This window comes from Choristoneura fumiferana, chromosome 2 (genome assembly GCF_025370935.1).
Source record: "Choristoneura fumiferana chromosome 2, NRCan_CFum_1, whole genome shotgun sequence".
NCBI classification, from domain to species: domain Eukaryota; kingdom Metazoa; phylum Arthropoda; class Insecta; order Lepidoptera; family Tortricidae; genus Choristoneura; species Choristoneura fumiferana.
In genome coordinates, this window is record NC_133473.1 from 17,616,019 (window position 1) to 17,635,101 (window position 19,083).

At 38.7% G+C, this 19,083-nt stretch overlaps 1 protein-coding gene across 1 annotated transcript in view; it reads left to right on the forward strand.

Moving 5' to 3' along the window:
• The window catches only part of LOC141445292 (phospholipid-transporting ATPase VD), a 62,615-nt gene that overhangs the window by 30,577 nt on the left and 12,955 nt on the right, over nt 1–19,083 (forward strand). The window contains exons 2-5 of the mRNA XM_074111090.1: nt 10,329–10,533; nt 12,625–13,440; nt 13,944–14,089; nt 18,757–18,901. Of these exons, the coding sequence (XP_073967191.1) occupies nt 10,329–10,533; nt 12,625–13,440; nt 13,944–14,089; nt 18,757–18,901 (1,312 nt within the window). The remainder of the gene's footprint in view (nt 1–10,328; nt 10,534–12,624; nt 13,441–13,943; nt 14,090–18,756; nt 18,902–19,083) is intronic.

Below are 19,083 nucleotides of genomic sequence, written 5' to 3' on the forward strand. Positions count from 1 at the left end.
AGAAATTGCAGAAGATATTACATATAACAGCTGTCTCAGTTACTACGCTTTGAGAGCTCTTCTCTGTTGAATAAATAGTAGTTTTTAGTAAATACCAACTCCCTGTGCTTTAAACATTGTAATTGCGCTTTTAACCACATTAAACCACGTTTTTGCGCTTAGGTAAGTACAGTTTCTTGATAGGTAACGTCGCCTTGTCCTGACATCATAGAACTTAACGTTAAGAGTAAAGTGATAAATCACAGTAATGAGTAGTTGATATCATTGTAAACGCGTGCAGATGGCGGTCCGGTGCTGAGGCAGTGAGGTCGGCAGTGAATGTTCCGACCTTCACATTGCCTCCGCGGCCAAGATCCGCTGCGATGCGACGTAACGATGACATACACTTCTACAGATTTAGCCTCACGTCACGCCTCACCTACATTACCTACCTACATACCGGCTCGCAGAGAAAGTGACCAAGATCATAGTAAGCAATTCTTTTACGAACGTACTACGCTCTAATACATAAACAGCCATTGAGTCGCGTATTCACAATGCTAGCCTAAAGTAATTCACCACCTGCAAAAATATTGTATTCTTATTTAATACCGTTATCGTATCGCGTTATGATAGTGCCGACGCGTCTGTGAAATTCACAGAAACTATAGATAATGGAGGGTCTTCATTTACTGTGATAGTGATTTCAAATCATTTACCTACTCGTTTCGCATTTTCTCGCTGTTATGTCCGATGGTGTTTTAATGTCTTATTTATCTTTTCATTAGTATACCCATGTTAAATTAACTTAACTACAGGTTTTAAGTTACACTAACCGGACGTCACTGGGGGCGTGTTGACAGTGGAATTGCGTCGAGCATGTTTTTTTTCTAGTTACAGTTAGAGTTAGAGCAAGTGGATAGATCACAAAAAAGGAAGTATAGTTACACGCAATGACCCAATTTTAATACAAACAGTTCATAGTCGCCAGCCCGTCAGTTTTATAGTAAGTATTACAATAATGAGGAATTTAGCTATAAGTTCTCTTAGTTTGAATTTAAAAGTCATACATATCGGACGGCGAAGTGCAATACCTTCCAACTGACATTGACCTTTGACATGCGATTGAGAATCTTAGCACCCCCGTTAGGAGGTAATGGTACTTCACCGTCGATATCAAATACACTACCTACGTACATATACGGGTATGCACATGGTCCGTAGTGTATTTCTCCAGCAACTAATTAACTTTGAATTACTCCAAACTATATTATTTTCTAAAAAAAATTGGGATCAAATTGAGACTGAGTAATATGAGTGGCAGTGAATTTCTTAACCGTACGTCAGTCTGTGGGTAATAAAATAATGGCACGTGCACGTAGCGATTGCACTACGATGCAATCTGTATCAGCGGCACTCATGATATTGTTATACAATAGATCTATTCTTCAGTCTATCGTCATTGCGAATTTTATTACTATGTGATTTGATCTTGTTTGTAACTTACTATTTAATTTTCCTTACTAAATAAATCGTGCTTACAATGATGAGCACGATTACTCAATGGGGCAGCCAGGTAACCCAATGAGGTTACCTTATTTTTAGCTCTTCTATAATTCGGTTCAAAATCATCAACAAACACGGTACAGTCCATATACATATTATTATATATTATCATCATCATCCCAGCCTATATACGTCCCACTGCTGGGCACAGGCCTCCTCTCAGAACAAGAGGGCTTAGGCCGTAGTTCCCACGCGGGCCCAGTGCGGATTGGGAACTTCACACGCACCATTGAATTGCTTCGCAGGTTTGTGCAGGTTTCCTCACGATGTTTTCCTTCACCGCAAAGCTCGTGGTAAATTTCAAATGTAATTCCGCACATGAATTTCGAAAAACTCAGAGGTGCGAGCCGGGGTTTGAACCCACGACCCTCTGCATGAGAGGCGATAGGTCAAACCACTAGGCCACCACGGCTTATTATATATTATACCACAAATAATATTTTGTTGTATTTTATCTATTACTCCATTGTAATGTAAGTATAGGTATTAAGTATTCTCTTCTTTGATAATTATTAATGGTTTTATTGGTCTTCAAATAGATATTTTCATAGTGTCATTGACATCATACATTTTTTATGAAACCTTTCTAAGGAGCTAAATGTAAATAGGTATGAGATTTTAACACCACAACACGAACAACAATAATTAAAATGGTGTAACAGATTGCGCCTATAAAAACTAACTAATTATATTTTTCTCGTGGTATCGTTAACTTCAGTTTCACTTAGGTGTGAAATCTTGTCATCCGTTACAAATTTCGTGTTTCCCAAGTTCCACTGCCCATTCAGTGTACTTGCTTAACATTTATTTTACCAGTGATTAGTAGTGTTTGGCTGTTATCTTTTCTCTATCCGTTGTCACAAGTATTTGATACTTAATTCCTAGGGACAATATCGACTATATTGTTTTAATGAATAAAAATGCGATTAAACTTAGCTGAAACGCGCCTGTGTCACCTAGTATATTGTAAAGAGGTACGGAAATTTTCGTCTATAAGTGTTAGTAAATCTTCACCCTTCGATTTACTGCTTTTTTGTGATTACCATCGGGCTGGTTTGAGGCGTGACTCACGTATTTACCTTTTAGTAGTTTACACAGCCGTTTGATGGCGAGCTTACATCATCGATCACCGAGACAATACTCACACCTTAACTCTAATTATTAACCATTGATGCCGCACTAATCATGATAAGAAGGTTGGTTCGTGTAACCTCATGTCACTTGACAGTGGAATATGAAAAACCCATTAGATATTCCATAAATATACGTGAAGTCAGCTAAGCTTTTGACAATCCGGACATCTATTCATTATGTTGACGTAACTACTGATTTGTGTTTGTCGCGGGTTCCTTTGTCACCGTGGCGGAGTAAAAGTACTCGTACAATGATTCTATTTGTTTACGCTTGATAATTCAATTTAGCCTTATGGTAATAATCAAATCGCAGTTGTTCTGCTTAAAAGCAAAATTTAGTGGAAAGGTGAAATCGCTAAAGCGCCAAAGCGATATATGGCGCTTTAGCGATTTTGCTTTCTACTGACGATATATAATATATTCTTATAATTTGCAGACAAATCAAAAGACAGTACAGCTAGTATAAACAAACATGCAATCATTGTGTTGTTTAAGAAAGTAGCGGCGTGGTCTGACTCATACAAAAACTGAATTGATTACTTCTATGTAAATAATCAATAACAATATTAGTGGCAAACGATTAGTCACGACTGATAGTGCTCGACATAATTGAGGTTGCTGGATGGATAGATAAATCCAATAAGTAAGCAGTGTTTCGGTCGATGACATAGAATTATGGTGTAGTCTAGACACTCGCCCTTATTTGTTTGTGTGACGTCCCGCGGCGAGCTGAACTCTATAATCCCGGGAAAAGATATTGCGGACGAAATCAGGATTTTATTGACACCGTAAGTTACAAATACCAGAGCCGTGACTCGGCCTCATTTTAATTAATCGTACAAACCCTGGACTTGCTGGAATTCAAACCCAGAAGTTGTAGTTTTATAATTACGATATTCAACTTGGCTTTCAAAACCAATTAATATTATAATTTGGTTGGAATATTCGGATCCACCATCCGGCTTCCGCTTGGACGGAATTGAATTGAGTCCTCCTGTCCTGCGTCAAGGAATGTGCCATCCCACTATTGCCTTAATTTTATCGGGTTTTAAACGCATCGATGACCTGCCAACCTAACTCAACGTAGATTTAAATGTTGTAAAATATTCTAAAATTAACTGTCCTAAATTATTATTATTCTTTGGGTTAATGTGACAAATTTGTACGTTGCCCGTTTCAAAATCTGTCCTAAACAAAAAAAAAACGGCCAAGAGATTCTGAATTTATTCAATTTTTTCCACCCAACACAATCAGATTTTAGAGGGGGGGACGGGGACGGGGGGACGCTCGATTTCAATGAAAATTTGCACTTTAAAGTTGAATATGTCGCAAACAGATCACTGAATAGAATAAATGTCTTAGCAACACCCCAGTGGTTTTAAGACCTATCCAACGATACCTCACAATATAGGGTTAGTCGAGAAAAAAATGCACCCCACTTTACGTCTATGGGAGGTACCCTAAAAATTTTTTTTTTACTTTTTTTTATTGTACCACTGTCGGCGTGACTGCAGCTACAGCTTTCTAATAGGTACTAACGGTCTCTGAGCTTACCCGCGGACAGACAGACAGACAGAAGAAATAGAAATGGCGAAACTATAAGGGTTCCTAGTTGACTACGGAACCCTAAAAACGGTCACGCTTTAGAAGAAATTGCTAGTTTATTGCATCAGCTGATTCGCTGAGATTTGGCCTGCGAGTCCAGGCTTATTACTCATCCATCGGTCACGTCTAACTCTTGACACGCTTTCCAATATTTCTTAACACGCTTTTGACAGTGTATGACATGTAAACATCATCACAAACTCGTTTGCACATCAAAGGTATGGATTACTATACACTATGTCCTGTCCTACATCTGGTAAACATTCTAATATTACTTATTACTGTACATGGCTTAATGTATTCAATGTAGTTAATTGAAACATCTCGCTATCTATACTACACTATATTATCAATTTTCAAGCAAAACAAACAGCTAATTGGAGCAAAAGTAGACAACCAGATGCAGTAAAGAGTCGGTTATGAGTTTCCCGTTCGGGGATTCCCGTTTACGTCATTTAAATGGGGAGAGCCGGGGTAGGACGTATGGTAACAAAGATAAAGAAGCGATAAACGTAAGTAATTGTAGTGTGACGTCATAGCCCGATATTTAAGACGAGGACAACATTAGAAAGCAGCCAAAGTGGGTTATCAGCTGTTAAATCACTTTCGTTGTGGAGCGAACTGAATGGTTGGCCCATTGTCTGCGTGCGGCGACGCTAAGGTTCCGCGGAACGCGCTTGTCGCAAAGACCCTTCTGGGTCAATGTTGTTCCCACCGTTGTGTCGCCGTTACTTCTTTATGCTTGGCGTGGCGGTATGCCTTGTTCGGTTTAGTCTACTTGCTTTGTTATGACGAATATGTTTATGGTATAATTATTTATTAAAATGGAACACTTGTTTCCAAATATAATTTAAGCTCTGTATAAAAGAGTCAGCCATTATTACTTGTTTCACTAATGAATGAACATGTTGTTGCTTTTCTTGTGGAATAGTCGAAATCTTTATGACTACTGTCAAGGAACCGCCAGATTAGATCGTTATAGCTGACAGATATTATTCGCTATACTATTTTAAATATCAAAAACTCTACAATCGGCCTTATATTCGATAAGTAGTTCGACGCAGTAAACGGTTTTAATTGTTTTCAAACTGTACCCTAAAAATATGCCAAACGTAGCTAATTTTAAAGCAAGTTTGTGTTTTCGTTATACGGAATCCGTGCCCTAATAGAAGGCTTGATTTGATACTCGTTCGATTTTAATAGCTCGCTCGTTACGTCACCTGTTGCTTTTACCATCGAGCATTTGTTTACCAAAGAATGAAAGTTGAAACTCCGAGTACACCGACCCTAATGATTTTAAACCGACTGTCGTGTTAATCACACACCAGTTGAATCAATGAATGATGTCAAATTGAAACCTTTCTTTAAAAGAAGTTGACTCAAGAGGCTCTGTATAATATTAAAGACTATTTTGACATAACATTTGAATCAGAAGTAAACATTGTATAAAAATGGACATATCTGCCAATGAAATTAATGTTATTATGTATTTTTATAATTTAGAATTTGGAACACAATTAATGGTTACGAATATGAATCTATTCAGTTATATTAAGGATGAATTCATTTTATTACGCATAGTATAATGATTAGTTTTAAAATTAAAACATTTCGACTTCACTTTTAGGCCGTCTTGCAGAAAAAAAAATCTAGATTTAGTATTTAAACCTGGCTTAAGATTGACAGTTCCATACATTTTGACACTACTAAATGGGGTTAACACTAACTCGAGATTTGGATGTTTCTAGCAAGTAGCCATTAGAATTTTAATTATTATTATTTAGACTTCAAATTAAGATTATTTAATTCTAATCCAATTTTTGTAATTTAAATTTATTTTTTCCCTTTTGTTATCTGTACGTTTAAAATATGCAAGACTTGTTCTAGTGCATAATTTATTTGTGTCAATGGAATAAAGAGATATAACTATGACATGAAATTATTGTTTACATAAATTATACAATGCTCTATTGTGATGTGTGGGTGGTGACCGTAGTAACTACTGAAGACTTGATAAGTGAACGACATTCGCAGTGTGGTAGCCGGCCAGTGATAAGAGAGCGTTGCATTGAATGGCGCTGTGATATGAAGGAGTTACATCATCTCGCCTCACAGCTGCCAAAGAATACAGCCTTTAACTAAACAGGAGGACGGAGATAATATGATAACTATGTAAAGTACCTAATAGTAATCCCTAAAACGAATTGACAAATCATTTGACATGCTTCATGCGCGCGGTCGTTGTGTCAATAATTTATAATATGAAAATGACAAAGAAATAGTTATGTATTTCCCCGAATTGCATATTCTTTACGTTGAGTACATTTACGGTTTATGGCTATGGCTGATAAAAGAGAAAATAATGATGATAAGTTAAAATCAGGGAAACAACATTCATTCATGACTAAATAAAACAAATGCATGATTCTACTAGTGACTCAAATACTTACATTATTATGATAGGTACATAATATATTTATACTCAAGAATTACTTAATCCATACTAATATTATAAATGCGAAAGTGTGTGTGTTTGTATGTTAGTCGTCTTTCTCGTCGTAACGGAGCGACGGATCGACTTGATTTTTGGCATAGAGATAGTTTATGGGCCAGAGAGTGACATAGGCTACTTTTTATCCCAGAGAAATGCATAGTTCCCGAGGGAACAGCGTGCGATATGCGAATTCCACGCGGGCGAAGCCGCGGGAAAAAGCTAGTATGTATATATGACAAAGACAATGTTACATAATAATGTTACTACTAATTTTGTTATATAAAAAAATAAAACATTTCGCTCATCATGAAAATACCAGACCAACGGAGGCGCCATATTTTCCTCCTATTAGATATAAAAGCAGGAAAAATGTTGATGTACAAATGTCACCACTTAGGGATTAATTTACCCTGTTTCACAGCCAGGAAAATCTTTCTTTGTGGAGCTCGTCATACTTGGGTAGCCTTTTAATTTAAGGCCTTGTTTGGCAATGTATGAGTTGGCCGGCCCGCCCGACTCAGAACGCGTCCCATATGGTAAGGCCTTTCTCAATATTACTCTCTGCAAGAAAGAAATGAGTACGAGGAACATAAAAATAAGCTCACGTTTGCTTCTTGCCGCTTGGCCACGTGTTATCATACAACTGGCAAATATAATGTTTTAATGTTTATTTGGGTACAAACGGTACAATATGGCTGATTACAAATGAAAACTTAGCTAATACACCAACCAGTAAATTACCTCTATTTAACTTATATATGAAAATATTTATGTATGTATCCAATGTCCATTACAACATTGAGGATAAAAATCTGATCACGATTATGATTATTTTCCCCTGAGAAAATCTAATGCAACAGAATGACGTGCGATATGGCGATTGTTTGTATATATTTGCGTACCCCTATATCGCAAACACAGATATTCAAGCATACTTGACGTACTTTTTTCATTACGCATGGAGACATTATTGGCTCAAATGTACCGTGTAAATACATAGTTTTATTGCCCGTTGCTTACAAGTTTTCCACCTCGCTGCACATTTGTTTGTCTGTGGCAGTAAAAAGCAACTGCTATGAATGGAATTAGTATGCATAAAATACTTATATCATTTTCATCGTACAGGAGTTCTGCACTATTACAAATATTTAAGTCGAGCGCGGATATTTTGCATACTACACTACTTCGCGGAATAAATCAAATATATAAATAAATAAATATCAATATAAAATAAAATATCATATAGTTTTTTTTTTTTTGGTTTATTTCTATTCAAAATCCACAATACTTCCGATTATAATATATATTTTAAAAATGTGTTCCTTGGTCACTTGCGTTAGATCTCATATTCACTCATGTATTTAAGAGAATAAAGCCGACAAGCGTAATATTTGGAGCAATTTTTTTTCATATGGGAACCAGTGCCCTTAGTGTAAGTTTTCGGTTACAAAATACGTCTCGATCGCGTTCGCGTTAAAATCTTAATTTGTATGGAAACACGAACATCGCAAACGTTCTGCTAGAGGCGCTGTTCGTGTTTCCATATAACTTGAGATTTTAACGCGAACGCGATCGAGACGTATTTTGTAACCGAAAACTTACACTAAGGGCACAGTTTCTGTTTCTATACAGAAATAGCTCTAATATTACGTTTTTTAAACAACACATTAATATTATTCCTTCCATAGGTAAGTTTAGTGGTGCTGCAGGGAAAAATACCCCTTTATTTATTGATATACCAACAGTGTTTACACAGGAAATTACATGTACATTTGTTTGCTATACCTACTTACCTAGTACTAGTACTAGTAGACAACAAGCGAAAACGAATGTGTAATATTTGGAGCAATTTTTTTCATATGGAAACCAGTTTCTGTTTCTATACAGAAGTAGCTCTAATATTACGTTTTTTTAAACAACACATTAATATTATTCCTTTCATAGGTAAGTTTAGTGTTGCTGCAGGGAAAAATACCCCTTTGCTTGCTATAATCACTACCACAATATAGAAATCAATTAACGTCAGTCTTTTCCTAAACGTTTTTTGATACGAAACATCGTTTCGCTGATCGTTTCAAAATTCAGTGTCAAATAAGAACTGGGAAAATACTTAATAATTAATTAATTTAAATGAGATTTAATAGTTAATTTAAATGAGATTTAACTAATAGAGATTTAACCTGGGTGACCGGGCTAAAACTCGGTAACAATCGTTTTCCCAGAGATAAGACCAAATTAGATCGATTTTTCATCCCCGAAAACCCCTACATGACAAATTTCATCGAAATCATTGGAGCCGTTTTCGAGATCCCCGAAATACATATATAGCTCGTAATAGAGATATTAGATTAGATTTGGCATAGACAATGAAAGTAAAACCAAGCCTTGCTTAAACGTTTTGGTTCATAGCATAATGTAAAATATGTGTGACGTACTTATCTTTGCAAAGTAACGCCTGACACGATTACAATTATAAGTTGTGATTACTTAGTCTGTATTAATTAATCCAGTTGCAGTCAGTAATTTAAAGCTTAATATTATTTGTTTTTATTAGCAATACTCTTACTCAGCTCTTTAAAAAAACTTAGATTTCGTTGAGCAGGCGTACCTATTGCTAATAAAAACAAAAAATCACCTTGATGAAGATCTTACGAAAATATCGAAACTTGTCGAACTGTTTCCTGACTTAAAAAACGTGATTTGATACGTGTTTAATTATTCGTTTATAAATGATATCTCACGAGGGCCCAAGTAAATATTAGAAATATGTTATATATGTGGTGCATAATTTCTTACGCCTTTCCTAATGATGAGATGGCACCACGCGTCATTATTGGCGTATGCAAACGAATACGATTTTAGGTCGGTCTGATGGATTCGCGGTGGCTGTGGCGGTGGTCAAATTGGTATGACGCATGACGCGTCTGGCGCAGAAAGCCGTAGGAGGTGCAGGTTCAAATCCTATCCGGCAACCCTTTTTTTCATTTTAAGGTTAAACCTTCAAGTGCCTCTTACTTATGTGACTGTGTTTAGTGTCCTTTTGAAATGCAATATCAAGTTTTTTTTCTAAAATAAATAGTTTAAAATTGCGACAAAACTGGGTTACTTAACTGAAGTATGTTCTCCACTAAAATATGGCCAAATCTTCACTACACAACCAAGCATCACATTAACGTATTTATACTTAAACTAGCTTTTGGCTCGCGTGGAATTCGGTTATCGCGCGCTGTTTCCTCGGGAACTGTGCATTTTTCCGGGATAAAAAGTAGCCTCTGGCCCATAAACTATCTCTATAGCAAAACTCACGTCGTTTCGTCGTTCCGTTTCCACGTGAAAGACGGACAAACATACAAACACACACATTTTCGCATTTATAATATTAGTATGGATATGCGTTATATAAAATTTCACATGGGATTGGGTGGGGGGAAGGAGCTGAGCCAAAGTTTCCAGAAACCGCTTCTTAAGAGTAAACACTAATTTAATTACAATATCTATCCAGCCGTATACCTCTTCTATTTATTAAATGTACTTCCTTCTCCTTCCCGCAGATCAGTGGACCGGTACGTGCGAGTGAAATGGCGCGACGTGCGTGTGGGCGACCTAGTGCACCTGTCGAACAACGAGGCAGTGCCGGCCGATATGGTGCTGCTGCACTCTTCCAACCCGATGGGCCTTTGTTACTTAGATACCTGCAACCTGGACGGCGAGACCAATCTCAAGCAGAGGATGGTCGCGCCGGGGTTTTTAGAAAAGGTAAGAGAACGTTTATGATTATGACGTCACGCCAACTGTTACCTAGGATGTCTTAATCTTAATCTATATTAGCCTTTACCAGTTCGCCCGTGTGAACCATAAGTCCGGGCAGTGGAATTGAAATTCCGGGTTTTTATCAAATTCTCATGGGAAAATCCCATAGGAAATTACATCGTAGTCTTTATTTACGTTAAATGCAAAAACCAGTGCAAAAAATACGTCTTTAGATTTAACGGTTGAGTGAGAGTTCCTGCTCCAATCTCGTGTATTCCAACGGAATCGAAATCGGAGTTCGAGGCCTAAAACTCAAAGAAAGGCCAAAGGTTAATAATTTTTTAAATTAGTTATTTTTCTAAAATTCTTATAACTTAACCTCAAGATTAAAAGCGCAAAAGTGGCACTCTCACCTATATGTGGTGAGAACAACGAACTTTGACTTTGACACATTAATATTTATATATGTAAATTAATATTTAAATATAGGTATAATTTTCACTTGTTAAGTTGAAAGAATAATAATAGACTTCATGAAATGATGACCCTGCTTGCATCAGGTCAGGGTTACCAACATAGGGTTATATACCTACATAGCTGTTTGTCGTTCTTGAAATTGTGTGAAATTTTTAGTTAAAGCATTGTAATTACAAATCTCCGTAGTAAACATCATGTTTTGAGATTTGTAAACATTGTTTAAACCTTTTTTAATTCCCGACGCAAAAAGAGGGGTGTTATAAGTTTGACCGCTATGTGTGTCTGTATGTCTGTGTGTCTGTCTGTGGTACCGTAGCTCTTAAACGGGTGGACCGATTTGAATACGTTTTTTTTTATTTAAACGCAGGTTTTCTAGCCATGGTTCTTAGACATGTTTTATCAAAATCGGTTCAGCTGTTTTTGAGATACTGAACTTTGAAGTGACATAAAGTCGGGTGTTTTCCAAGTTTTTGTTGGTTAGGTTATTTAAGTTATACCTTTTGGCACGGGTAACAATTTATTCTCACAATTGTTTTATGCAAGTAATTAATGGATTACCTACTATACCACATTCTGTCCTAGCCCCTATTTCATTAGCATACAGGCTACAGGTGGAACTGTATCGGTCTTTATTTTGTTGCGGAACTCCTCAAACCAGCGGTGTATTTCAAATTATCTTAATCATATGTCGCCTATCATGTCTGTGAAATGGGGTCTGCTGTATACCTAGTTATGTCATGGGTATCGGTAACTTCGAATAAAAATATTTTGCTTATAGGTACTGAATCGAAGTGATTTTTACCTGCACAAATCTCTCAATCTAACTGAAATAAAAGTTTATTTTAAATACACATATATATATTTATAAACAACACCTGGAAAGTACCTCGGCCGTGTTATTTATCACTTACCCGAAACCCCGGTATTTCAATTACTGTAATGGATAGAAAAATGATTCAAATCTAGTTGCAATGAAGGTCAAGGCCTTATGTGCTTTTCATGCATACTTAATGTCCTAAACTTAGGGGCGTAATCACTGTGACCATTAATCATTTCCCTCGCCTGTAGCTGGGGCCGGTATTGTCTCTTTGCTTTGTATTTAGCGAATATTCACCAAAGTGTGTCACCGTCGTTCCAGTCCAACGAGTATCCACATTTAACCTCATTGCGGGCTGACATTAACGTCGCTTTCATAACACTGTAGGCATGATAATGGCGGTTTTTCTCGATTTTGACTCACTATTATACCCCAGTACCTAAGAAGCAAAGCGTGGGAACACTTTCTCCGATATTACCTACACAATAAAATCGGAAATGAGACTGCTTCGAGTCGAGCGGGTTGCATCAACGTCAATTATGTACTATTAAAGCTCCAGCCAATTAAAATAAGATTAACAATGAATGTCACGCACGATGAATGGTACCGGCTTATCACGCGGTGACACGTCAACATTACATCTGACAACGGTTAGTATAATGAGAATCGGATACAGAAATAAAACTGTCCGGAATTATCGATAAAAGCTCTATAGAACAAATTCGAAAATCTTTTCTGACCTAACCTAAAATAGATTTTACACTTCGGTACAAACTCTGATTCCCATTCTTCTTTTTTTTCAGCATTTAACTTTTAGTCCAGCCAAATTCAGAAGCTCAGTGGAAGTGGAGCGGCCTTCCACGAAGATATACCGGTTCACGGGCACGATCTCGCACCCGGACCAGGCACGAGTGCCACTCAACTCTGACCACCTGCTCCTCAGGGAATGCACTATCAAAAACACAGACTTTGTCGAGGGCATCGTCGTGTACGCCGGCCACGAGACCAAAGCCATGCTCAACAACGGCGGCCCGCGCTACAAGTGCTCCAAACTCGAAAGAAAAATGAACACTGACGTGATCTGGTGCGTTCTAGTCCTACTCTTCCTATGCTGCGCCGGTGCCGTCGGCTGCAAGACTTGGCTCGATCAATACAGCCTCCTCGATTTCCCACTGTTCATCCCCAAAGCGGGCTCGCCCGCGTACGAAGGCTTACTCATTTTCTGGACGTACATCATCGTCCTGCAAGTCATGATACCGGTATCTTTATACGTAACGATAGAGATGACGAAACTGCTTCAAGTGTACCACATACATCAGGACGTAGAAATGTACGATGCTCAGACTAACACGCGCACTCAATGCAGAGCATTGAACATCACTGAAGAGCTGGGGCAGATCAACTACCTATTCAGTGACAAAACGGGAACACTTACTGAGAACAAGATGCTATTCAGGAGATGTACCGTGAGTGGTGTGGATTATGATCATCCGCCTGGTCCTCCGGCGGAACCATCGATAGATTTGCCGCCCGTCGTCACTCCCATCACGCAAGTGTCTCCGAACAGAAGAATGCTACAACACCTGTTAGATTCCAATGACACTCAACACACACAAAAGGTGCGTAAAATTACGAATACTGATCCCAGTACTTAACAAACCAAAGCTAAATTTCAAATTTATTTGTAACGAACTGTGCTACATTACATAAATTTCTTTAATGACGTATGAAGTCTAAGCCGCTACGCAAAAAAGAAAACACACCGTGAATAGCCACTACAGTAGAAGTGCCTCCAGTGGCTCCTCTATAGTGGCTCCAACTTGTAGCTGCGTCTCACTACAAGTGGCAACGACTGACACCATCATTCCGCAGGTCTAAATCAATCAATGTATATACTCTTAAGTCTTATGTCTGCAGCATACACTCGAAGAGTGGCATGTGAGAAGTGGCGAGCAACGGAGGCCGAGATGTAGTGGGTCTACGTTAATACTCATGCTACTCATCATGCCGCTAAGAGAGACAAGGACAAGATGCGCGAAAGAACTGTGTGTTAATGCTACATCACACTCTAGCAGGCAAGGAGCATATTGTGGCGCAGGAGTCACACGTCAGTTTGTTGCAGGTGCGCGAGTTCCTCCTGATCCTGGCAGTGTGCAACACGGTGGTGGTGAGCCAGCCCCACGTAGACGCCATGCAGATGAGTGGCTCGAGCCCGGGCGACCGCGACGAGCCGACGAGGTCCAACGGCACGCTGCGCTCCAATGACAAGTCAGTACCAAGTACCAACCCGCCGCTAACTATTGTTCATCAACGATTATATTTGTATTTCTGGTGGGGTTTAACTAACGTTCGATCAAATGCATCGTTTGACAAACAATTCATTTGGCAACACCTTTTTTTCTCCTCACATGTGAATTCGTACTCATTTTGAAATCTTGACGATTTATTGGTCACCTGAGAAGGGAGGCCCAGACAGTGCCGAACTCTCACCGGCTAAAAAATCCAGCAGCACGTCCCCAAGTCCCTTACTTACAAAGTAGCGGATTAGCAGATATTGGCAGATATTAAAGTGTTGTAAATAAAATGTTTGCCAAAGGATACGTTTTATTGTAGTCCTCAGTTGGTAGGTGTTGGATCAGTCGCCGTCAACGTCACAGGATTGGTTTATGATTAATATGACAAAACAGCAAGCAGCAGCTGGCTGACTAGCTACGAAACTGCGCCTGGCTGGCCTATCACCGCACTAAACTATTGTGTACAGGGGCATTTCGGTGAATGCTGACACTTAGTATTGCAATATTCTTCGGCACATAATAAAATATAAAAGCAACAAAACTTCTGGACATAAATTAATAGCAAAATTATCAACTGTTTTTATTTCAGTAACGTTTCAAAATCAAAGAAAATAAATATATAGCATATGCTTGGTTATTTGGTTTGGTGTGTTTACATTTGGTACCAAAATTATGTATATTATAAATACGCCCACATACCTAGAAACTAAAAATTTAAGGATGATTTCGGTTCGCAAAAACAAGAAAACGCTGATGCGATGTGTTTTGTATTGCTGTATATTGCTTATAACATTAGAGAATAAAACTACGACATCATTACTTTTTTCTGACTTTGCCAGTTTTGTTAACTTCTGGAGTTGGGTTTTTGTGCCTTCTTCAAACAAGCATAGAGTTTAATACTTCATTTTAGGACTGGACTAACAACAAAGCGAACCAAAGCTTAGCTTGGAACAGAACAAATTTAGATCGTCTGAGGCGTGCAAAGGCGGATACAGTAATTAACTTGATGTTGGTTGTCGCGGGATTCGTGATGCGCCACGAGAAATGTAGCGGCAGCTAATGCCTCCCGATTATGTATCACTTGCTTTGGATTCGCGTGAGTGAGTTTGAATATCTTGAATAACGATTTAGATAACGTGCGGAAGTAGAAGAAAACTGACCGTGATTTGTTTGAATTATATATACAGTTTAAGGTTTCGTATTATGTTATAACGGTATTTCGTACCAATTATTTATTAAATCTGCCTAAATCGATTAAGTAAGTATGAAAGTAAATTGTAACGACAGTAATCATCATCATCATCATCATGTCAGCCGAAAGACGTCCACTGCTAGACATAGGCCTCCCCCAAGGCTCTCCACTCAGACCGGTCTTGTGCTTTCCGCATCCACCGCGATCCCGTGATCTTAACCAAGTCGTCGCTCCATCTTGTTGGAGGCCTCCCGACAGCTCGTCTCCCGGTCCGCGGACTCCATTCCAGAACCTTTTGACGCCATTCCAGAACCTTCTGACCCCATCGGCCATCAGTCCTGCGAGCAATGTGCCCCGCCCACTGCCACTTTAGTTTCGCAATTCTTCACTACAGTAATGTTCTATTTTAATAAAACTAATCTGAAGGCTGGTATTAATGTAGGTAATAATCAACTTGCATTTAGTGTGTAAAAAGTGTATTATGTGTCACAAACATTTACTATTTCTAAACTACCACGGGCCCGTTTCAAGGTGACTTGTAGGTAAATAGTAAATCAAGCGGTAATAAAATTAGTTGTGAAAGACATCCACTTGTATTACAAGTTATCCTATCATGAAATGGACTTTAGCAAACAGAATTTAATTAAAAAAAACTCTCTACAATGGCATACTAATATCAAATTTAACGTTATTTTAACAGTTTTGCAACTAACCTATCACTCCCGCCCACTTACTTATGCTTGCATGATTGCTAATCGGACTTCGAATGCATAAACTATTTTTAACAAATCCGGGTTGGCCAACAATCGGTACTCTGCAACCAACTACAACTAACCTCCACGTTCTGCACTTTACTGATAAAGTTTATACTTCTCGAAAATAATGACCCATGATACTGAACTCTCTAAGAGGAAACAGTTAAGGCCGATGTACACCAGATACAACTGCGTGCCACGTCACGCACACGCACCAGTTGTAATGTATGAAACTGTATAGAAATGGCATCTTTCTATACAGTTTCATACATTACAACTGGTACGTGTGCGTGTCAAGTTACGCACACGCATCTGGTATGCATCGGCCTTTAATTGTCACAAAAAAGTAAAAAAAAAAAAACTAAATTGTAAGCAGCAACATCACCTGATAATGACATGGATTATGATGACCTACAATATTGTCTTAATTAAGAAATGAATCACCTAGGGATATTCAATATCATGGACAGAATCACTCCAATCACCAAATCTACACACTGTATTAAAAAAGCATTCGGCTCAATAACACACAGAAATTTAAGTAAGAACTAAAATACCCATGAAAACTTGTCCCAGATCGCAGCGTGGCGGGAGGGTGTCCAAAAAGCTGGCAGCATTGCCACGGTGGGTGGCAATGCTGAGGGCTAGGTAAGAACTAGCCCTTTATTTATACAAAACTAACCCATTGCTTTTTACAATCAACAATTATTTTTTATTTTATTATTTGCGTTCACTTCGATAGCAAATAACTAATAGACGTTATGTGAGTAGCCAGTGTTGTGTCTGATGATTTGTCGCACCTCATTTCATGGAAACTCGAGTGTCCAGTATCAACAGATACTGGTAACCTAGATTTTTTTTCTTTATTCAACTTCGCTTTATGCAAGTTCGTGTAAAAAAAAACGAAATAAAACATAATTCTTGTATGCGGAGCAATCTTTATCTGTAGTCATTAGGTACCTTGCACAAACAGCTTGCCTGTAGGTGGGAAGCTACTTAAATTTGCCAAATGGCTACTTAAACTTTTTTTATAAATTAACTTATAAGTCTCGATTAAAACTATCACATTCAAAATATGTACCTATTTCATTCAACGCACTGTTTTACGCATTACCATAATTAATTATACTTGCATTGCATAGCATAAAATATCATTACCACTAAAACCAGTGCTATTCTCTGCATAAATAAGCATTCTTATTAGGGATCACTAAGTCTACAAGCTGAATCGCATGCTTGTGTATGAAACTAGTTTCATACCAAATAATTTTCATCTATAATCTTAATTATTCGTATGACATCCAGTATGCACAATCAAATCGATGCCTGAAGGCAACACGCGTGCTGCACCTGCCATAGATTTTTTGTTGCGATTTAATGGAGCTATTATAGGTATATACGTAGTTAGGTATTAAGAAATCATTAAGAGTGGAGAACATAGGTGTGCAAGCAAACAGGGGCATGTTTACTCGCAAACAGCGCCGTGTTGTGTCGTGGTGCAAAGGTTACAAATCTGCACCAGTAACACACTCGCGTATATAGCGGACAATATAAGTATAATGTATCCCATTCCTTTCTTACTGTTTCTATTTTCTAACACGCTCACAATCACAACCAATTGTTTAGACAACGATATGAGGTATTGGTAAGAATATTTAGTTAGTGAATACGATTGTGGGCATACACAATCGAACTAACGTATAATCCTGGGCCTAATTGGCAAAGATATTGGCCAAAGCCTATGGATAATAAATGAGGCGAAGACACATTGAGGATAATGTATATATAGGGATAAATACTTATCCGCTATAAACGCTAGTGGTGCTTGGCCTCCTGACCTATCTAACTCAGTGTTTTTCAGCGTATGGGTCTCGACCTCTTGTAGGGTCGCAATTACCTACTTCAAAATACGTACAAAATACGTTCATTTACTCATATTGTTCATCATTAAGAATATCATAAATAAGTAGATTAGGAAGAAGGTAGGAGGTAGTAGGAAGTCGCCAAATATTTCTCTAGATGGATAGGAGGTCGTGCCGTGAATTTTTTTTAAAACACTGATCTAGCTCATTACTAGGTACTGACATACACAGTAGAGGAAACTGAATCTCGTGCCAGGACGCTTTTCACGATGATTTCTTTGACAGACACGTATGGAATGTCAATATGACTTGAGCGATAAGGCTCCACCCTCATGCACGGTCCAGTTTCATCGACTGTACGTATCTACTAAAATTTCAGTTGGGCACACTGTAAAGGCCTATGCTAGCTGACGCGGCTTGCCCGGAGCGGGTAGACGCCTGTTGAAAAATAGAAAGAGCAGCGCGAACTGTACGCGTCGCGAAAGACAGATTTTACCTGTATCGGCAACCGCAGGCGTGCGCCCGCTCCGTGCACTCGCGCCAGCTAGCGTAGGCCCTTAAGCTAGAAACGCACGACGGTGAAGGCGGAGCGGTGCAGCGCGGCGCCGGGGTGGTACCGGTTGTAATATTCGAGCTAATATGAAAGAGGCCACACAGAGTACCGCGTGGGAAATAAGCTTGGCGCGGTATTCTGTGTGGCCTCTTTCACGTTAGCTCGTATATTACAACCGGTACCGCTTCCGCGCCGCACCGCTCAGCCTCCGCCGTCAGTGTGTTTCTAGCTTTAGTCGTCCTACGATCAGTCGTCGCAACATAATCACGCTGATTCCAGGTACGCGCGGTTGACAGAGTCGCGGTCTACGACGCCGTCGCCGCCGCCGTCGACCACGTCCCCGTTGCGCTTCCGGTTAGGCCGGCTGCCGTTCGGGACCAAGGACGACAGCGCCAGTGAGCCCAGCACAAGCGTTGAACAACAGGTGGGATTACAAGTTTTTAATGGTTCAAGGTTAACCCTGAAATGCATGATTGCAAATCATTCAAAAAAACAAATCAAAATACCTAGTTTCAATTATTTTTTTACTCTTTTTTTTCAAATCAAATAAAAAAAGATAGGTAGAGCTTCTTTTCAAAAAAAAAAAAAGGATGAACCTATCATTTT